Raw genomic sequence first — 21,960 nt, 5'->3', positions numbered from 1 at the left:
TAGAGGGGGGGGGGGGGAGGGGGGAGGGCCGAGTTGTGACTTGGCAATTAACTTTGAGTGACCTTGGACAAGTCCTTTCCCTCTCGGGCCTCAGTGTCCTCATCTGAAAGATAACAGTGGGACAAGATGCTTGCCTCCACCAGCACCAGGGCGCTGGGACCTGGGGGATTGGTGGCTCTTTTCTTTTCCCCTTCCTCCTTCCAGGGAGCTCTCTCACCTCTCCTGAGAGAGAACATTCATTGCTAAACCTCTCTAATGCTTGCAGCCACCTGTGTAGTGTCTACTACTGCCATGCCCCCTTCACAGGCAAACTTTACAGCAAAGGCTCAGAGATGTTGAGTGCTTGCTGATGGCCACACAGGGAGGATATGGGATTTGAACCCAGGATGTCTGATAAAAAAGGCTTTCACAAACCACCTTGGGGCTCTGTCCGGGCTCACCCCAGCCCTGGCTCCTCCCCTGAGAATCCCCCGCCTTCTGGGGAGGGTTCAGAGGGTCAGGAGGGGGCCATCAATCGCAACCACATCCTGTGACAGTTGCCTGGGGAGCGCTAGCTTACTCTCAGTCTTGGGACAGGTGAAAGGAGAACAGGCCCTACTCAGCCCTTCTGGGAAGGATCTGCAGCCCAGCCTCCTTCAACACCTGCCTGCTCTAGGAGGGCTCAGAGGAAACCCGACCCCCTGCCCTCACCCAGAAGGCAGATCTGGGCAGGGGCCCTTGCAGCAGCCTAAAATTCCAGCCTCTGAGCAGCTGCAGGTTTCCTCTGTATGAAGCTGCCCCACACCCCATCCCCACTGTGTATTCCTCAGCCTCATCTCCAACTCCTTCCTTCCAGCCTGGGGCCAGTTCTTTGTCAGGTGGCTCTGAGCAAAAAATCCCTTCACATTACCCTGTCTCTGAAATTATGGGGCCACTGAGTCAGGGCTCAAGTGGGGCAGAGAAGAGAGGGGAGCAGGCTGCTGAACTCACAGACATTCTGTGTCCACCTCCTTCAGGAGGGCAGGTGTCCTCCTGTTCCTGTATCCTTAGCATTTTTCACAGTGCCGGGCCATGGTTTCCAGTTCCCCATCTCCACCTTGATGGATAGAACTGCCCTCACCCAACACACAGAGACAGAGACACAGGCACACACACAGGTCTGGGCACTGTAAGAGCTCAAGGACTCGTCACTCCACGCACGGGTTTTTATTCAGCAATTACTTTAATCTCAGGATACTCAGAACTGGGCACCAGAAGCTGGCTCTGAGCCCTCAGGCTGCCTGCACATGTCTGTGCTCAGGGTGAGTCAACTGCGTGTACATGTGCTCCTCAGGGAAGCCCCCAACGGTGCTAGCGGACACAGGGGCTCCTCTCTGTGCTTCTGTCCCAAGGGACTGGGGCCCAACTCTGGGTCGTTGGGGGAGCTGGGCTGGGGCTGTCTTTGTATGCCACAGGAAGCTCAGAAGCAGGACCTTGTGTCCAGGGATGGTCCCTGCAGAGCAGGGAGTGCCCTGATTGGCTCCGGGTCTCTAGGGGTAGGGTCGACCTGCTTGCTGTCAGCCGGCTGCTCCTAAGTGCCCAGGTGGCTGCCAACCTGGGTCAGTGGTGTGCCACCCTCAGCCCCAGACTCCACCTGTCAAAGCAACAGCAGCCTAGCAGCCCACACATGGGGGGCACTGGGATGGGGCCCATTTCTGCTCGCTCAGTACCTCCAGGCCCTGACCTGAGACTCAGGGAACTAAAGCACAGACACCCAAGGATCAGAAAGGGCCTCAGAAGTCATTATGTTCAGACCTTCTTGCAGTCTGCTGAAAGGTGGCCGCTTGTTCATCCCTGAGACAGCTCACTACTCCTCAGAGGCAGCACCCTCCACCTCAGGGCTGTCTGGGGCCAAGGGAGGGCTGTGCCAGCAGCTTCTGTTTGATGGATGGAGATGGAGCTGTGGGTGCAGGGTGAGGGCTTTCCCTGCGTCTCTCCAGAGGAGGCCTGTCAGGCCCCTGGGGGAATATGCGGGAGGACTGGATGGGAGAGTAGGGGCAGGTAGAGCAGGAGTCCAGCAGGAGGGAGCCACCTGGAGCCTTGCTGAGTCTAGCCTAGGCTGCTCCGATGTCATCATAGTCTTCGCCGTCAACGGAATCAGGCCGGGGAGTGGGGAGTCCTGTGTGGCAGGGAGGCTCGGGTCAGGGGGAGGCTGGTCACTGTCTCTCCAGGCCCATCGGACAGAGCTGAATGGGTCTGAGTCCACAGCCCTCCCATGTGATGCTGTGTGGGTGCAGCGACAAGACTCCCGTCATGTTATCTTGCTCATTACCATCTCCCTTGCTAGAATGTCGGCCTCATGTGTGCACTTTAGGGCTGCAGTGCCCACGCCTGCACAGGAAATGATGGGCGACTTGGGTGCTGGCACTCCCCTTGCTACCGCAGTCTTCCCCAAGGGGCCATTGGCTACTTCTGCTTGAATACTTCCACTAATGGGGAGCTTATTTCCTCTCAAGCCATTCTTCGGATCTTTCTCTGTCCCGTCCACATCTATTTTTCCCACCTCCTCATATTCTTGTTTGTTTAAAAAACGAAAACAAAAACAAAAACAAAAAAACCTTGAACGCCTGGGGGCTCAGCGGTTGAGCATCTGCCTTTGACCCAGGGTGTGATCCTGGGATCCAGGATCAAGTCCTGCATCGGGCTCCCTGCAGAGAGCTTGCTTCTCCCTCTGCCTCTCTTTCTGTGTCTTTCACGAATAAATAAATAAAATCTTAAAAAAAAATAACAACAAACATTTACTTTTCTTCTTGGGCTAATGAATCCAAAGGATCTGGAGTTCCCCCTCTCATCCGCCCCCTGCTCCCTGTCTGTTCCTCCTTCCAGGACCACCTCCCTTGCCAATGGTACCTGGACACTCAAACTGCTCCGTTGAGGGGGGCTGGGGCGGTGGCTGGAAGTTCTGGTACCACTCCCCGGATGAAGTGCTGGAGCTGTCATCAGCCAAGGGCCCTGCTGGAAACCCCGAGAACCAATCACTCTCTGCCTGGAGACAGCCAGCTCGAGAGCTGCCAGAGCTGGGAAGCCCTCATGACTCACAAGACTCCAGTTCCTGGCTTGACCATGAATGAGGAAGTGAGGGCCCAGAGAGGGGTGGAGACTTGTCCAAGCTCACACAGTACGTGGCTACAGAGCTGGGGCTAGAATCCTGAGCTCAGCCTGGCTCAGGGCTTCCAGCTTTATGCTTCCTCCAGCCAGGTCAGCTATAGGATGGGAACTGGGGCACACCTGGAATCCTCCTGGGCCCAGCTCACCTGAAAAAGTAGCTTGGGAGCCAGCCAGCTCCAGGTTCGGGGGCTGCTCCAGGTGGGGGCTCCTCTCTGCAGAAAACACCTGGGGGGTCCACGGAGGTAGCCTGCTGCTTGGGCTATTGCAGTAATCCTCCCCAGAGGATGTGCTGGATTCACTGCTGCTCCTTGGGCGGTGTTGAGAGCCCAGGGAGGGGGTGTCTGCCATGTAGTGTCCAGCACCAATGGGTGGGACCTGGGACACGTTCATCTCTTCAAGTCCTGGCCCAGGAAAGGGAGAATGGTGAGGAAAGAAGCAGCAATGCAGCAAGAGGGCTTTAAATTAGACCCAAGAAAGAACTAATGGCCAAGGGGAATGTTAAAATCAGAAAGGATCTATCGAGGGGGGCTGCTGTTGGCATTTCTCAAGGTGAGCTGAGTTGCTAAGTCTGGAGTCAAGGTTGACATTGTTATCACTGCCTCCATGCACCTCCCCAGCCTGACTCACCTTCCTCCGGGGGGAGCATCTGGAACTGGTTCTGCTGGACCTCCTCACCTTCTTCCAGGAGGGGCATCTGGAACCGGTTCTGCTGGACCTCCTCATCTGTGATGCGGTGCCGCTGGGAATCTATAAGCAGAGTGGTGGTGAGGAGGGCTGAAGACCTACCTCCTCGCCCCCGGAGCCTACAGGAAGGGCTGCAGTGCCTTGGCACTTGGTGCGGGGGTGCCCTGGGGCTGAATAGTGTGGGAGGACAACCCCAGAAGTACAGAGGGGCTTAGCATTTCCCATCAGCTCCCGGGCTCTTATCTGAGTCCAGCCAGTCCTGAATCTCAGTCTTTAACCAGCATGAGATGAGGTTGCTTCTGCCCAAAACCCTAGTGCCTTGTGCCTTGCCCCAGATACCCCTCCTTCTGCTTAAGGTAACAGGGAGAGTCCTGGGCTGTCTCCTTGTGCCCCGGGGGCTGTGGGCAGGAAGAGGGCAGATGGTGCCCCAGCTAGGGCAGAGTGGAAGCCCGGAGGTCTGGAATCCCTGCCTTCTAGGCTCTGGGGAACTTTTGCTTGAGAACTGGAGAGGTGATATGGATCTGTTGAATCTTAAGGACTTGAGAACCTGGGACCTTGGAGTCTGCGCTCTCAAACCTGGTATATAGAACCTCATTCGCAGTGTCATGGGATTTTAGACTCTCGACCTAGCATCTTGCATGCCTGAGAGCAGAACCTCAGGTTCTAAGGATGCCTCACCCTGGTGGCTCCCAAATGCTGGTGCATGGCAAGGCAGAAGCAGTCAACCACCTCCTTCCGCAGAGGCCCTGGTCCAGCAGGTGAGGCACAGACGACCAGCGTCCCTAATCTCTATTCTCTACCCCCCTAAGGGCAGACCCTCTGGCCTTCATCTGGACACACAGCTGCCCAGGATAGAAGCTTCGTCTGCGGCCTCTCCTGCAGCTGGGGAGTTAGACTGTGGGGGGCAAGGTTGAGCGTAGCAGTGAGGGGGCATCCTTGGTACCCTGCCTGTCAGTGCTGAGCCTGCCTCATCTTCCCTCCCCTTGCTGCTGTCCAGGAGGTGGAAATGGCAGTGAGTCGTTCTGGACCATGTTGATGAGTGCAACATCTTAGGGACTACACAGCAGCAAGAGAGAGGAAGGCTGGTCCCTGCCAACTTCTCAGGATGCCATTGTTTGGGGGCGCCGGTGACACACAAACTCTCATCCTAACTCATAGGGTGGGTCCTGGAGGGAAGCTGGGGGATGTTTGATGAGCTCCCAAGGGAGTCCCCCATAGGTGTGGGATTCTTTGCTCTAATGTCCAGCATTGCCTGGGCCCTGCCTTAAGCACTGTCTATCCTCCTCCTGTCCCCAGCAGGCAGGGAGGAGAGCTGGAAAAGCCAGCTGGGGGTTTAAACTGGGCTCCCCAGCAAGGTGGGGGAAGGGGTGAGGTTGATGGGCAGGAGGGGGCACAGAAGGGATGTGAGCCTGCGAGAAGCCATCTGAACGTGTCTCTTGCCTGGACTTCCTTGCTTCACGCAGACAAGGCCACCCTGCAGGTGAGTGTCAAGGGACAAGTCCTAAGACCCTGTGTGGCCAAAGGCAGGAGGGAAGGAGGTTGAAGACACAGAGGGGTCTCTAGGGTCACAAAACACTTGGAGAGCTTCAGCGTAGGGCCACTTTGAGTCAAGGGACACTCTACCGACAGCATGCAGGGTGATCTGGTGGGCCCCGCGGAGCTCCCCAGCCAACGGGATCCTCTCCCTGGTTGGGGGTGGGGTGGGGCTCTCAGGACCCCGGGCCCAGGCACTCACTGTAAAAGGTGGTCAGGGCCACGGGAGGCTGGGTGCTGAAGTCATAGTGCTCATAGTCTGAGTCCGAGCTGGAGTCCGGGTCCTTGGGTGGTGGGGCCTGCGCCTGGATGGGCAGCATGGGAACTGGGGAGAGAGCAGAGTCGGGCAGGGCCAAGTGGCAGGCAGAAAGGTGCAGGGAGCGGCAGGAGCGTGCAGACGGTGGGGGCCAGACACACGGGCAGGGACAGCGCCAGGTCTCCCAGGTTGCCCGTCTTGTACCAGACTGTCCAGCCTGGGTTTGCCAAGCTCCCCCCGCCCATTGGCTTATTTCCTTTGCTTACTTCCAAAACATAGAGCAGTTGCTACAGGCCAGGCGGGACACTTAAAACATGATCTTATTTGGATTATCGTAACGACTCTGTGAGGTGGGTGCGTCGGCGTCCCCATTTTACAGCTGAAGAAACTAAGGCATGGGGAGGTCCTCACTGGGCCCAGAGAAGCAGGCAGTGTGACTCTTGACCCTTAGACTATGATAGTCAGTGAGCAAATGCTCTGTGCTTCACCTGTGTGCCAGGTTCTGCATTCGTATTCTTTCCTTAAACACACGGATACCCTGCACAGCGAGTATTCATATCATTTAGCTGGGTTTGGTATTGGCTTTCTTGTCATTGAATGCTTTCAAATAAAGGTGATTTAGTAGAGTCACAGTGCAATGTGATTAAGCCTGAGTTCCCTAAGAGACTTTCACGAAGTATAAATCCGTATGTTATAAAAGATGGATGACCGATCCAATTTTTCTTTCATTTAGAAAATATCAAATAAAATGATGTTCCAGGAAAATCTTGATGGGGCCGTGCAGGGAGGCTGATGGAGCAGGCCATTGAAAGAGGCCACAGTATCACAAACCTACAAGCCAAGTAGCAGGGTGGAGCTTTCCTCTGAGAAATGCCCAGAGTCTGTATTATTCTAGAACCCCAAAGCCTAGCCCAGAATGACTACCCTGGAAGATCATCTGCCATTCAGGCCCAGATTGAGACATGACATGCTCAAGGTCTCACAGGCAGCCATGGGCTACCTGAGGTCTCATCTCCAGCTGGGGCACAGCTTTGACCTAAACACCACTGGCCCTCCAGAAAGGATACCCTTTCTGCCTCCCCAGCCCTCTCCACCCCCAGGGTGGGTGACATCCTACCTTCTTCTTTGGAAATGGTGATGGGGACATCTTGATAGCTATTGATCCCTTCTGGGGTGGTGGTGAGTAGGTGTGGGTTGTTCACCATAACAGGGAGGGCTGAGGGAAGGGAGGCAGACATTCTCCAGGTCATTTTTTGCTCTCTCCCAGTCTACTCGGTCCTATGCTCATTGAGACACCTTCCTCCTCACTTCCCCCTCAATCACACACTCACACGCACACAGAGTCTGGTCCACCCACAGGCCATTTCTGCAGAGCATGCTGGGAAAATCCTTTCCATCAGGAGGTGACCCGGGGCCACAGCTGGGTGGCCACTGCTGGATTTCTCCTGCAAGGCCCACATCCCCCTGAGAGGGCCACACCTCAGGCCAGCTTCTTTCCCTCTCTAGGCCTTTCCAGTGACTCCCAGAACTCTGCACCTACCATATTTTCCTTTAACTTTCAAGAAGATGAAGGCCATGGAGATGAGTAAGCCAAGGAAGAGAATTCCCAGAGTGATGCAGAGGATGAGGAGCATTAATTCCCGGGGTTTCCAGTCCTCCGTTGTCATGGTCACAGAAGATTCTGGAAAGAAACAAGGGCCCCAAGTCAGGGAAAAAGAAGAATGTATGTAGACCTCTCCTTGTGCTTCTTGCCTCTCCAGCCTCTCTGCAGCTCACCCACTTCCCTTCTGGATCTACCCCCCTCCTCTCTTCTTTTTTTCTAATTTGGCCATCTGCTTTTAGGTGACTTGTATATAGTAGGTGCTCAAGAAATGCATATTGAATGAATAAATAATTGACCAGAGGAAACTTTCCCATGGCCACCAGCCCACAGGGATCTCTCTTTCTGTTCAACAATTATTGAGTGCCCACTGTATCGTATCCCCATTTAGGGATACAAATATGACATCAGCATCACAAACCTTAAGGGGAGCTATCGATACATAGGTTCAAACCAATATGGCACCATGCTTGCTGGGATGGAGGTATGGGCAGGCATGAGGCCCTACAAGGGGCATCTAATCTCTAGGGAGGAAGACTAAGGCTGGCTTTCCAGGGAAGGTAACTTAGAGCTACCTCTGGTAGCGAACAGACTATCAGGAGAGTGAGATTTCTTTCTGTGCCCTGGATACATCCTTCCTACCAGATGTGTCCTCCCTGAGGGTAGGGGCGAGGGCCATGATTCTGGACCTCCCAGCTCTGCAGCCCCTGCAGCTCTGGTGTGGCTTACTGTTTTCTCTCTCTTGGCCCTATCCCTGCTTAAGAAGAACTCAAAGGCTGGACAGAGGCTGCTGTGGGGCAGGTGCTTGGAGCCCTGGTCAGAAGAGGAGACAGGGACCACCCCCTGCTCAGCATATACAGCCTGGGGTGCATAGGCCACAGGGCTAGGTAAAGGGTAGTGACAGCATCATGGATGGGTGGGTGGTAGGATGAGACCATCCTGATCCCCTGGCTGGGGACACTGTCTGCTCTCCCCTCCCCCCGAGATGACCCCTGTTCTCATTTTCTTCCCTCTTCTCCATCTGCAAAGGGGGCAACATGGACCAGGCTGGGAATTGGACTTAGCAGCAGGAAATGAGTGCAAGAGAGAAGCTGGGCTGTGCGAGGTATGGGGAGACCAGTGAATGGAGAGGCCCAGAGGGACAGGGCTGAGGGTGGGGCTGTTAGGCCAAGGGCTAGAGTATGGTCCTGGGAGGTGGGCTCCCTGCCCTGAGCTCAGAAAGAGACAGTGTGCAAGCTGGGGTCTGGGTCCCATCTGGAGTTACCCTCAACTTGCTCCCCAGTATTTCATTCCCTTTCCGTGTCCTCATCCACTGCCAGGTTCTCTGTCAGGACTCAGTGGCCCTCCACTCCATCCCCACACTGCCATCCACCCTCCTCTGCTGGAAGCAGGGGTACAGCACTTGGACCAGCCCCTGTGGCTATCCTGGCAGTACCAAGGGGCCCCGTAACCATACACAATAATCATGAGACTAATGCTCAGACCCTGCTTACTGTGGACTCTGCACTGGTCTAAGTGCTTTAGAAAAACTCACTGGAGACTCACAACAGTACTTGGAGAAAGCTGCCATGATCATCACCCCCATTTTACAGTCAAGGGATCTGAGGCTCAGAGAGGTTAAGGTGTCCTCCATTACACAGCTAGTAGGAAGCACAGCTAGGATTTGAGCCTCAGGAGTCTTCCTGGAAGTCAGCCAGTGATCCGTAGGTGGCGGGTAGACCAAGCACAGTTCAGAGCCTTGGGCGCACACTCCAGCCCACGTTGGCTGGCTGTGCCTTCACCCTCTGAACCTGAGCTGCTTTCTCTGTGTGAGGGCTCCAAGGAAATCTCCCCCAATGGGACCCCAGGAAGGTTACAGAGCTGGGAAAGTGTGTGGGGAGAGCTCTGGGCCAGTGCCCAGGACATTATAAACACACTGACTGCTACTCTGGGCACACCTACCACTGGCTGGTGTCAGACCAGACCAGTGCTGGCTCTCCCCAGCTCTATCTCTTGCCCAACAGGATCTGACAGGAGGCTGGGCTCCTTTCCATGAAGTACCATTCGGGGAGTTGGGGAGTTGACGTGGCAGGAAGGGGAGGGGAGGAGCAAAACTACCCACAGAACAGAGTGCATGGCAGGGTGGGGGCTGAGGGAGAGGCGAGTCCAGTGTCTAGAGATGGAGGAGGAGGGATACACTATTGGGCCTCTCCCAGGTGTGCACACGCATTCACACACATGCACACTTGCATGCACGCATCCACCTCTCTCAGACACCGTGAACCAAGTGACACTCACCCACAGTGATCGGCTGAATACTTGCAGGGACTTCAGGAGTGGACAGATTGAGCAGACTCCGGGAGCCTGTCAGAAAGCACCAGTCATGTACTCAACACATATCACCGAGCACCTACTGTGTGCCAGTCCTTGTGTTAGAAACTGGACAAGACAGACAAGTGACCTGGAGTGAGGGGCTTAGTCCCATTGGAAGGGGGTGGGCCATATAGTTAAGGAAACCTGCCTTTCCCACCCCCTGCAACAAGGAGGATCTCATGGATTAAATGCTGAGAAGTTTCTTTGGTTACAATAAGAGGCCAATAAAAGGAAGTATCCCTTCTTTCTGTAAAATCTGCTACAGACCACAAATCCCCTTTTCTGTTAAGTCCTGGGTTCACTTTTCACATTGGCCTCGGGGAGCTAGGAAGCTGACATTACCATCAGTATCATAATCATTTGACAGGTAAGGGATGGAGCTCACAAAGTCCTTGGTTGGCTATCACCTGATTTCCCAGCTACCCCGCAAAGTGGCTCATATCAGCATCCACATATTCATAGAACTGAACGAAGCCTCCCAGTGGGTAAGTGGCAGAGCTGGAGCCCCTAGCCAGGTGCCTAAACAGCCCATGGGGAGGCTAATACCATGTTTCTTTGGGCCTAATGCTTTGGCTTTTTCACATTTTAGCACTTCTGAAATTGGGGTGATGGCATCGAGTGCTGCAACTGATGACATGTCAAGAGTTTATTTTGGCAGCATTTTTGTCCTTTATGGAACATAAAATAATAATAGTGTGACATATCGGTGCCACCTTAGATTTGGTGAAATACAGTAGAATGTAATTCATAGTGTGGATATGAGGCTTAGCTGAAAGGAGAGGTACGGGGTGCTCCCCAACGGCTGCCACATGATTGGGGTGCCAGGCTCTGTCTCCCAATATTATTTTCCCATGATCACCTGCCCTGGGATGGCAGCTGGCTTCATCTCTTGAGCCAATTCCAGTCAACAGGGGCCACTTCTTAGCATATAATAAGGCCTTAATAAATATTTGGGGGCTGAGTCAAGGCTCTGTGGGAAAGAATGCCATGTCTGCCCGGACATAGTAAGGGCAATAGTGTCTCTAATGCCAGCAGTTGTCATTCCTGACCTAGCCCAAGCTGTGGTCTCCTGGGCTGTCAGTTCTTCAGCTTCGGATTCAGTTGGAATTTCTGGTGCAAATCTGGGGGAGGGGATGAGATGGGGGTGGGAGGAGGGATACCTGAGCAGAGGACTCTGGCTGCGTTCGACTGGCTGCAGAGGTTGGAGTTGTTGAACCGCCAGGAGCAGTGCGAGAGGGTGGGTTCCTCTCCTCTGCATGAGTAGTACATCCTGCCCGGCAGGGAGTGGGGCAGCCCATTGGGTATTCTGGCCACGGTCCCGCAGCCCAAGGCCCGGCAGAGTACCTGGGCCTCCTGTGAGTACCACTCACTGTTACACACTGTGCTCCAGACCCCACGGAAATGTACCTCCACCTGCCCCTCGCAGGAGTCAGCGCCCCCAGTCAGGCGCCAGGACTGGTGCTCTGCAGGGGAGAGGTGGGGGTAGGGAGCAGAGTTAGGTCAGGATCCTCTGGCTGGGGGTGGCTGGGGGCACCTGGGGGGCTTATTGGTTGAGTATCTGCCTTGGGCTCAGGTCATTAACCCCAGGGTCCTGGGATCAAGTCCCACATTAGGCTCCCCTCGGGGAGCCTGCTTCTCCCTCTGCCTGTGTCTCTGCCTCTCTCTCTCTCTCTCTCTCTCTCTGTGTGTGTGTGTGTGTGTGTGTCTCTCATGAATAAATAAATAAATAAAATCTTAAAAAAAAAAATCCTTTGGGTTGAAACCCCCACCAGACCAGACTCATGAATGCAAACACCCTGCAGCCAATCAGTCTCCAGATCCTGTGTACTTTCCCTCCTGCATCTGTGTCCCCCTCTCATCTGCTCCGTCTGCTCTGGCTGCCACTGCATGTCTGCTACTCAAACTGTGGTCCTTGGACCTGTAATGTCACCATGGCATGAATCTTGTTAGAAATGCAGAATCTCAAGCTCTGCCCAGACCTACTGAATCAGATCTATCTTTACCAAGACCTCCCAACCCCTATTCCTGTGCACATTAAAGGGAAGCCCTGGCTGGACCAGAACTTCATAGCCTGGACTAACGATGGCCTCCTCAGGGGCTCCCTGCCTCCATCTCCTCTTGCTGCTCTGAACCCCCCTCACACTTCCTCCAGGAGGTGGGCAGGCTTACCCTTCTAACTCTGGATTGCCAGCTCCTTCTAAACTTCACCTGGCTTCCTTTCTTAGGGCTCGTATCACTCCCTTCCCCGACTGCGCTTATCTGGGTCTTATCTTCCCTCGGGGACTTGACTTCGCACCAGCAGGGGCAGGAGCCACCCCTCCCGGCACCCAGGCCCACAGTAAGGAAGCCACCGCCTGCTCACCTGAACACACCACGCCGGCGTCCTCCTTATGACCGCAGTACCCGGCTCCTGGCAGCCCCGGGCAGTCCCACAGGTAGGCCTCGGCCCCGGAGCAGTTCACCTGGTCCCGGTGGATGGGTCCTCGGCCAGGGGCAAAGTGCAAGCCGGGCAGAGCCTGAACCGCCCAGCCGCAGTTCAGCTGCCGGCACACCACGTGGGAATCCTCCAGGTCCCACGTGTCATCGCACACTGAACCCCACTGGCGGTGCTCTAGCATCTCCACGCGGCCTGCGCATGGACTGCTACCGCCTGTCAACCGCACCGCGCGGTTTTCTGGGGAAGGAGGGGAAAGCGTTTGTGGGTGCTGAGGAAGGGAGGGGTGGGAAGGATGGTGGTGGCCGTGGATTCAAGGAGAGGGGCTGGTGATTCGGTGGGCAGGACTGGGGAACCCTGTGAGGACTGAGGCCCTAGTGGGCAGAGGTGGGGGACTCAGCAGGACTAGGAACTGGGGCCGGGCCTGGAAGAGCAGAGCTGAGGGCCGGAAACTGACGAAGCTGAGGGCCCCTGAGAATCTGGCATATTTATGGACATGGGAGGTAAGGGCAGAGCTAGAGGTCCCAAGCGAGAGAAGGTGCGGGACCAGAGACCCAGTTAGGATTGGGGACCCAAGGGGCCGGTTTGGGGACCAGGTAGACAAACTGGAGATGTAGTAGGGGGAGACGTCTGGGGGCCAGATCAGAGGACTTGCTCAGGGCTGAAAATGGGGCAATGCTGCAATCGTGCAGTGTGGGAACCAGCTGTGTTTGTGTCGGTGGTGGGGGTTGTGGGCGGGAGTGCGGGAGGAGGCCGGAGGTAAGGCTTGGGTCCAGTGGCCAGGGCTGGGGACAGGAATGAGGGGCAATGGCTGAAGGGCTGAGGGTAGGGCAGACAGGGCGCAGGTGGTGGTCCGCTCATACCTGCGCAGGTGACCTCAGCCGGCCTCCCATTACTGTCGCATGCACGCTCCTCCACGTAGCAGAGCCGCCACTCGGCACCTCTGCACAGGACGGCGGGCGCCAGGGCTCTAGTGGCATTCAAGGCCTCGCTGGCGTTCCCCGCACCTGGCCCGGGTGGCAGCTCCGGGGACGGCGAGGTGGGCTGGGTGGATTCCGCGGCCCCGCCACAGCCCAGCGCACGACACACGGCCTCAGAGGCGCGGCTGTCCCAGAGCGCCGGGCAAGCAGGCTCCCAGGACAGCCTGAACCAGACCTCCACCAGCCCGCTGCAGTGGCTGCTCCCATTCACCAGGCGGACCCCGAGCCGCTGCCCTGGAAGTGCCAGACTCCAGCTGAGGCCTCCACCCACGGAGACAGGACAGATCCCAGGGATGGGAGTGGGGATGGGCCGTGGCCAGGGGCTCTACCTCCTTATCTTTGACAATACCCCACTGGGCTCTGGGCCTCAGCATTCCAGTCTGCAAAATGGGGCTGGGCTGGTTCATCCCTGAGCCCCCTCTGAGGCCTGACCTGGTTCTCCTTAGAGTCAGGAGAGGGGAGTTGAAGGCAACTGTAGAGGTTAGGAAGCCTTCATTAGGTCTAGGGTGATGGAGAACCAGGGGCCCCATCCCCACAAATCTCCCTCTGTTGCCCCTGTCTCTGGAGCACCCTTGTGTGAAAGAAGGGCAGAGTCCTAGCTTCAGGCGCCCTCCTTGGTACTGTGGGTGCCATGTTTCCCCCTCTGAGGCTGTTCTGAGGGTACTACTGGGGAGGCTGCTGTCATGACCTTGAACCCCTGGAGGATGGATATGGGATTCGGGATGCGGTTGAAGACAAGCTACTTGGGATGGTGGTTCTCCTTTCCCCAGACACCCTCCTTGGGGAGTCACCTGTCCATTTTTGACCAGGATTGCACCCCCAGGGTGGCATACACCTTGGTACAGAGTAAGTGCTTAATAAATATCTTTTGAGCTAATCAAGGATCCACTTGATGGAACCACACCATCCTCACCAAGCATTTTTCAGCTTGTTCTCAACAGATCTCCTAGAAATGCACATTGAACATTTTGTCCACGAGTATGTGACATTTGATCGGTGGCCTTTCAAAGACGGTAGTTCTAAGACCTCATAGTGAATGTAGCAGTGGCACTTTGGGCATTGAGCCAGGAAGAAGTGTTATCTGAAGATAACAGAGACACTGCCTGAAAGTCCGTTTCCCTTCCCCATCACCCAAGACAACACCTGCCTGGTCTCAGAAACCTGGCCGTGGGCCCCCAGAAGGAGTCTCAACTCACCCGGCTCCAAGGTCTGGCTCTTGGCACTGCTGGTGTTCGGCTGATCAGATGGGGCTGGAGTCAGGTGACCTGGAATCAACCAGTAGCAGCTATGGTTGGTGAGTGAGCTTAGGGGGAAAGGGCACAGAGGTTACCTTGAAGGACAGGGACATTTTCTGGAGCTGTGGCTACATGAGGACTTTGAAATGCCATGGTCCTGGGCCATGGGCATTGTTGCCTCCATTCAGGGTAGAGAAATTCTCAAGCTCTGTTGCTGCAACTTCTTCCACTTCATCTTTGAATTGTATAAATGTGCTCAGAAATCAGAGCAGAGCAGGGAGGAACCACTGTGGGCTTTGGGGCCAAATCTATGTACTGGCTGGGTGGCCATGGGTGGGTTACTAACCTCTCTTGACAGGAGCCCCAATTTCCTGGCCATAGCACTGAGGGGAGTAGTGTGGGGCTGGAGGGAGTCAACATCTGTAAAATACTTGACTACGGAAGAAGCTCAAAAATTGGAGTTATTGTTAGGAAAAACATTTTGGTCTGGAAAATCTGTTTCAGGAAATCCATACCAGACTTTGGGGTGATTGGTGCATAGGAGAGGGACTATCAGACTGCAGGCGCTTTCAGATGCTGAGAAACTAATGTTTGCCAAGGGCCGAACATATGCCAGCAAACATTATTCACAGTATTATTCCATCTTCCTTCAACCACGAAGTGAGGTAGATATTAGTGTTCGCTTTTTACAAATTAGAAAGCCAGGCCCAGAGAATAGAAATCCATCTCCTGAGCCAAGTGGTTGCCCCTTTGTTCCTCCAGAGCCTCCAAAGCAGCCTCTTCCTGGGCCCTTTGGCTTCTGTTTGGCTCAGCCAATGGGATCTCCAGCAGAGATGGGAGGGAGGGAGGAGAATGGAGTAGGTGTGCACATTCCTCTGGCTCCTCCTCTGTGAGATCCCCCACCTGAAGGCCCTGGGCCCCTCTCCTGGACTCCCTCCTTCCTGGTCTTACTGTTCACTCCCTACTCTTGCCTCCTTGGGCCCAGCTTGGCAACAGCTCAGCTGCTTGCAGTTCTTGCTTACTTTATCCTTTATAAATGGTCTTTTTATGAATAAATCCCTTCAAACTCTCCTATTGTGATAGTGCCACCCATTTCCTGTTGGGTCCCTGACTGATCCATGGCCCGAGGCCACCCCAGCTCTGCAAGAAACAGAACCTGGATTTGAACAGTCTCCCAGGAATGTGCTCCATGCAGGGCAGGGAGATTGCAGCTTGTGGAGGCACAAAGGGAGAGCTGTGGCAGAGACTGTTGTGCTCCCAAGTTGCTCCTCTGCATTCGGGATCTCTGGTACTTAGGCTGGGCCATTGCTGTCTAGGAAGAAGGCCATGTGCTCACTGATAGGCCCATGTAAGTAAGAGGCAGTGAGCAGGTGCCATCTCTTTTTTTTCTCTGTTGTGCTAGGATCTGAGGCTCTGATGCAACCTTGAGATGGAGGGAGTGCTGCCTCCACCAGAATTTTGTATGAGAAGTGAACCTGTATTCCAGTTCAGATCTAGGTGCTCCCTGCAAAAAAACAAAAACAAAACCACACAACACCAAAACCAGAAGAGAACCTTTAGTGGGTTAAACCATGAAGATTTCAGCCTGTGCTTGTTGCTGATAGAGGGGTTACAGACTGATGTATGGCTGCTATAGATTCTTAGCCTCACCTGAGCAGATTCTTCGGACTGTGACACCCAGATGTGAACGCACACACACACACACACACACACACACACACACACACACACACACCTGGCCTGCAGACTCAGTTCTCCAACAAGCGTCCATCTGGACCCCTCCATCCCTTAGATTGAAAGTAATCAGGCCTAGAATCACCTGTCCTCACCAAGTCCCTGGTTGGCTGCTCAGCCTGACCCCCTGGAGGGGAAGTGAGTCAGAATTCCGAGCACAGACTCCATGGCTAATGTAATATTCAGAACAAGAATTCAAAGGTCCACAAATTAGGATGGCAGGATCCTGGTTCCCACAGCAACGGCCCCAGTGCTCCAGAGCCATTCTGGATGTGTGTGCTGGGGCACCGGGGAGACTGGGATGCTGGCTGCAGTGCGATTGCTTCTGTGTACGTGATTGTGTGTGTGAGGGGTGAGTGTGAGGTTATGACCATTTGGGAGTGAGTGTCTTGGTGTGTGTGTGTGTGTGTGTGCGTGCACGTGTGACCATGTGTGTGTATGCAGAGGGCCAGAGCTTGGTTGTGTGTATCTCTCTGGGTCTGGGAAACCACTTTCTCATGTGTAAAAGCACACAGGCTTTCTGAAGACTGGCAAACCCTGGAGGGCAAGGCTGTGTCTCTGCTTCTCTTTCTGTCTCTCATGAATAAATAAAATCTTTAAAAAAAGACACATTATCATCAAATAAACTGTCTCCTTAATTAGGATTAGAAAGAATGACAGAACATTGAAGATAAAACAAATATTTTTAAAGATTTTATTTATTTACTTGAGAGAGAGAGAGAGAGCACAAGCAGGGAGAGGGACAGAGAGAGAGGGAGAGAGAAGCAGGTTCTGCGATAAGCAGGGAGCTGGACATGGGGCTCAATCTCAGAACCCTGGGTCATGACCTGAGATGCTTAATTGACTGAATCACCCGGGCTCCCCTCAATATTTTTCTTACCACGCGGCTCAGTGTTATTCGATACTAAGTTCATTTACTAAGTTCAGTTATCCTGCGTGCCCCAGAAAATCATCTTGAATTGTGCCCCCGCCATTCTGCAAAGGAAAGGGGATGGAGGATATCCTAGTGGGAGAAGAAGAAGTTTCCCCCCAGCCCAGAGGGAAGGCAGGTTTTCAGGGCCAGCCCCAAGCAGGACTGAACAGGACCTTGTACAGGGTACCCTGGGCAAGATGCCAAAGGGACATGAAATAAAGGTGATTGAAGAGAGGAAAAATGAAGAGTCACCTTGCCTGGAGCCTGAGAAAATGGGACACATGTCGTCTTGTGTCACCCAGACCCATGGGATTCCCGGAGGCTGAAGAACTGGGGGACATGGAAAGGGAGGAGACATATCCACTGAAGGAGAGGCTGAGGGCCTCGCTGGCCGGCCCAATATCAGAGCAAGCCAGGCAGGGAAGCTGTCAGTCCCTTCAGAAGCTCACCAGAACATTGCCCTGGGCACCCATACAGGCATGAGGGAAACATCTGCTGCCCCAGGCTCCAACCGATGTGTCAAGGAGAGCATAGGTACATAGTGATTGCTGAATGGCTGATGGGTGAGACATGCTGCAGGGTTGGGGTTGGGGGCAAGGCAGGGTGGACAGGGTGAGCCCCACAGAGAGGACCAGCATGCAGTGTGTGGCATGCAACACCTGCCACAAAGCATATTGTGGGTTTTTTTTTTTTTTTAATATCAGTGTGAAGTGTTGTGAGCTCGTATGTCAACAACCTTAAGAACAGCAACAACAACAAACAAAGCCCTTCTGATCCAGTATTTTCACTTCTGGGAACCTGTCATGAAATAATCTGGACTACTACACAGAGATAGTCCAGAACCGGAAAGTTCTAGATTTCGGGACTCCTGGATGGGTCAGTGGCGGAGCGTCTGCCTTCCAGATTGAGTTCCCCATCGGGCTCCCTGCATGGAGCCTGCTTCTCACTCTGCCTCTCTCTCTCTCTCTCTCTCTCTCTCTGTGTGTGTGTGTGTGTGTGTGTGTGTCTCATGAATAAATAAATTAAATCTTAAAAAAAAAAAAAAGAAAAAGGAAAATTCTAGATTTCTTTCTCCAGCTGGGAAGCCTTCTAACTGGGTGACTCAAGCAGATCATTTAACTTTTCCTAGCCTCAGGCACTTGCTGGAACAGTAGGACCCTCTGCTCCCCACTGTTGCCACTCATCATGAATATGAAATGAGATGACCCCTGAGACCCTGCATGCAGCCAGGACTTAGAGCCGCTGCGTGGGAGACAGTCTTCCCAAATGTTGTTTCTAATAGTAAGAACATTAGAAATCCCCCTGAGCTGGATACAGCAAAATTGTGAGGTCGGTTAGGAAAATCAACACTAAAAATAGATGCAAAAAACATTCACAAAGTATTTTTAATGATGTGGCGAAAGTTATAAATACGGCTACACTCTCCCCTCCAGCTTCTGCTGCCCCTGCCCAGCCTGGTTTCACGCTTCTGAGGATCTTCCAGGACCCAGGGGGAACCTGAGGTTGGTCCCCTATTCTGTCCTCTCCTTGAACCCTGGGACCTATTTCCCCTGTGGCCCCAGCCACATCCAATCACAGTGGTTTTGGAAATGAGCTGTTGATTCCCATCAGTCCCACTGGATTCTCAGGGTCATGGGGATAGGGAGTATTTCTATTTTGTTCACTCCTGTATCCCTGGCACCTGGCACAGTGCCTCACCCAGAAGGGATGTTAAAAGGATATAAATAAATGAAATTCGATCTCTACTACAGGGGAAAAAAAGCCGTAGGAAAAATAAAAACACTAGCAAGAAATATAGCCATGCCGTGAGTTTTGTTATCTTCTCTCTCTTTGTGTTGCTCTGAATTTTTAAGATCTTTTACAACAAAATAAAAATTCAAGGTCTCCAAAGAAGCAAACAGGCCTTTTCTTTCTGGGGGAACACTTGGCTAGCTCCCAGGATGTCTGCTCATTCTTCTCCCCAGAACCTTGGGAGAGGACCTGGCAGGTCATGTGGCCCTGACAGCCAGAGCCACACTAGGTCCTGGGGGCGAAATGAGCAGTTCCTGTGCTCAGTGGCTCCAGGGGCTTCCTCTGCTGTAACCGTCAGCACCCCTGGGGGCAGCATATGGAGGGATCGCTGGACCGAGCATGAAGGAAGCGGGTCCCAGCTGAGTGTCATCAGCTTTCTGTGACCGTGGATGGGTCTTTTATACTCCCTGAACCTGTTTTCTCACCTGCAAGACAACAGCTTGATAGCTTTCTGGACTCTTCTAGTTCTTTCATTTTTCCACTATAATTAGATAAAATATATAATGAAAGGTAGCGTCTATTGAACACTCACTGTATGCCCCGGAGACAACTGCTATCATTGTGCTTTATTCACATGTAGCAGCTACTTGAGTCCTCACGACTACCCAATGAGGTGGCTACTATTAGCATCCCTGTGTCATTGTGGAGAAAACTGCAACACAGAGAGGTTAAGGAAGTTACCCACAGCCACCCAGCTGGTCAGTGGTAGAGGCAAGATTAGAATCTGGGCAGTCTGGCTCTAAAAGCCACTCTTAAACCACTATATTGTAAAACTTCCAACATCCAATTGGTGTAGATGGGAATTCTGTCCTGTACTCTCAGTCTATCATTTCAGTGGTGGGTTCATATGCAAAGAGTTCTTATGTATAAATGCAGCAGAGGCGCAGAAACCTAGAAATGTTAGAGATCATTTTGTCCAAAATGGAGAATTGTGTAGTGCTCCACTGTCCATTGAAATTTTCATTTTACTCAGTTCAATTCATTTAAATTTAATTTAAGAAATGATTTTTGATCCAGTCATTGGAAAACCTAAAAAAAAAAAAAAAAAAAAAAAAGAGCAACTTAGACCTGCAAATCTACCTTTTCCATAGTGAATTTTATGAAATCTAAATAGATTAAGTCCTGCTGATGAAAATTAATGTCTCGATGGAGGTGGGCTTTAAGTACCAAGCACACACCATATTTTGAAGACTTGGTAAGAAAAAAAAAAAAGCACAAAGAATGTAAAATAGCTCATTGAATAGCTTTCTATATTGACAGCATGATATGAAAATGATATTTTGGACATCTGGGTTAAGTAAAATATTTCATTATATTAACTTCATCTGTTTTTACTTTTAAAAATGTGGCTTCTGGAAAATTTTAAATGACAAATGCAGCTCTCATCATATTTGCATGGTGTCAGGGAGAACATGGGCCTTGCACCCACAGGCTAGGGCAGGAGTCCCAGCCCTGCCCTCATGACCCAGGAAGGAGTCATTTAGACACGTAAGCCTTAGTCTCCCTGCCGCAAGCTGGAGTTCATAGTGCTTCTCTCAGAAGGCTTTTTGTGAGCAAGTGTTTTGTAAACTGTTGAGCCCACCCAGATGTGATTATTATTACCACCCAGACCTACAATCTCATTGAACTGATGCAAAATCTGAGGCCTTGGGTAGCGGGGGGGGGGGGGGGGGGGGAAGCATACCCCAAAGTCCACAGCGAGTCAGACTCCCAGGACACTGGTCCAGTAGCCCTGCTGCTGCTCTAGGACACTGCCAAGGCAGGGGCGGGTATGCCCCTCTCCCTTGGACTGTGCTGCTGGAGACCACCATGAATCTTATTTATGTAGACCAGCCTTTTGTGTCCTGAACAAGGAGGACAAAGGTTGCAAGAAAGCCCACTGGCCTTCTTCCTGAGGCGCTCACTCAGGATATTTCAAAGGGTCAGGACTGGATCAAGGAGCTGTCCAGAGCATCCGCTGGCCCCCAGCCCCAAGTTTCACCGGGTAGGCAAGTGGGACCACCATTCCCAGTTTGCAGATGGATATCTGGGGGACAGCCAGATGGGCACCGAGTGTTCTATTTCCGACCCACACCGACAGAAAGTTACCCATCTGAAGCATTCTGTGTTCAAAATGCATGGAGGAAAGGGAAAGACATTGTGATTCTTGCCATTGCTCTGATGGGAAAGGAAAGAGAAGGCCCCAAGACATGCCAAGTACCCATCACAAACCTCCTGGCACAGCTCAGCGATACAGCTGACATATATTTGGTACTTTTTTACACACCAGGCTTTTTCCTAATACTTTAAATGAATTAATTTCCTAATACTTTAGATGAATTAATTTAATTTAATTTAATTTAATTTAATTTAATTTAATTCTCACAGCAAGCCCACAAAATGAGGCACAAGGCCATTTTAGTTGTTTGCCCAAGATTAGAAAAAAGCGGAGCTGGGGTTTGAACCCAGGCTATTTGGCTCCAGAGGCCAGACTCTTAACCACTCTACTCCACAGGTTGGAGTCCAGTGTCCTGTTCTCTGCTTCAGTGACCATGCTGAGGGTGGGGGTCAGGGAGCTCGGACAAGCCAGGGGGTCTTCCAAAGTCCTTCCAACTCTACGGTGCTCAGCAAGCCTTGAATGTAGAGATGATAGCCCACCCCCCCAAAGGCGATACAGCTCAGCACTCAAGCCCCAAGGACTAATTTCCAAAAGGAGCCCTGATGCCTAGGATGAGCTGCAATGAGGGAGACCACCCTTCCTCGCGCAAGGGTCCCTGGGATGGCACCTGTCCCACTGCCCTCATCACACGGAGGAGACAAGACCACCAGCTTAGCCACGAGCTGCCCCTGCCCCTTGCCCACCAGACTGGCTCCAGCACCATCTGAAGCCCCTGTTTCAATTCTGAGGAGAAAGGGATGATTCGAAGGGAATCAACCACCAACAGAGCCAGGGAGGTAGGGAAGGCTCCCTGACAGGGAGAGGGCCGTGACTATGTAAATGTTTTTCTTTCAAGAAATTCCTCTGAGGTTGTTAAGGGGGAACAATCCATAGAAAAACCAGAAAGAAAAACAGGACAACCTAGAATTCCATTAAAATTGGAAAGAAGCATGGTGCTGGCTCACACAAGTAACGTATAACTTGATTCAGGGCAGCTCGCGGTGTTCTGTCTTTGAAGGGATATGGAGGGGTTGTGACACCCAGTTGGACTGAGCTTTGTCAGAGACTGAGGCTGGCTGGGGGGCTTGGTTGGATAGCATGGCCCTTGCTTACAGAGGGGACTGGCGTCGGGTGGCTGTGGGGAGCAGACCAGGTTGTACCTGCTGGGAATCACCAATCCCAAGA

General features: G+C 52.9%; 1 protein-coding gene across 9 annotated transcripts in view; it reads right to left on the bottom strand.

Moving 5' to 3' along the window:
- Positions 1 to 1,182: 1,182 nt before the first annotated feature.
- CD6 (CD6 molecule) overlaps positions 1,183 to 21,960 on the bottom strand; it is a 39,973-nt gene continuing 19,195 nt past the window's right edge. Inside the window, exons 2-13 of one of the 9 annotated variants that reach the window (XM_025987465.2) lie at positions 14,162 to 14,230; positions 12,849 to 13,199; positions 11,914 to 12,225; positions 10,712 to 11,014; positions 9,477 to 9,542; positions 7,140 to 7,280; positions 6,717 to 6,815; positions 5,546 to 5,668; positions 3,754 to 3,873; positions 3,273 to 3,527; positions 2,869 to 2,973; positions 1,183 to 2,137 (exon numbers count right to left, since the gene is read on the bottom strand). In XM_025987465.2, coding sequence (XP_025843250.1) covers positions 2,073 to 2,137; positions 2,869 to 2,973; positions 3,273 to 3,527; positions 3,754 to 3,873; positions 5,546 to 5,668; positions 6,717 to 6,815; positions 7,140 to 7,280; positions 9,477 to 9,542; positions 10,712 to 11,014; positions 11,914 to 12,225; positions 12,849 to 13,199; positions 14,162 to 14,230 — 2,009 coding nt within the window. In that variant the 3' untranslated portion in view covers positions 1,183 to 2,072. The remainder of the gene's footprint in view (positions 2,138 to 2,868; positions 2,974 to 3,272; positions 3,528 to 3,753; positions 3,874 to 5,545; positions 5,669 to 6,716; positions 6,816 to 7,139; positions 7,281 to 9,476; positions 9,543 to 10,711; positions 11,015 to 11,913; positions 12,226 to 12,848; positions 13,200 to 14,161; positions 14,231 to 21,960) is intronic. The other 8 variants (XM_072758179.1, XM_072758180.1, XM_072758181.1 and 5 more) reach the window with 8 other exon arrangements.

This window comes from Vulpes vulpes, chromosome 5 (genome assembly GCF_048418805.1).
Source record: "Vulpes vulpes isolate BD-2025 chromosome 5, VulVul3, whole genome shotgun sequence".
Lineage (NCBI taxonomy): Eukaryota > Metazoa > Chordata > Mammalia > Carnivora > Canidae > Vulpes > Vulpes vulpes.
This window is presented reverse-complemented; position numbering and strand designations above follow the sequence as displayed.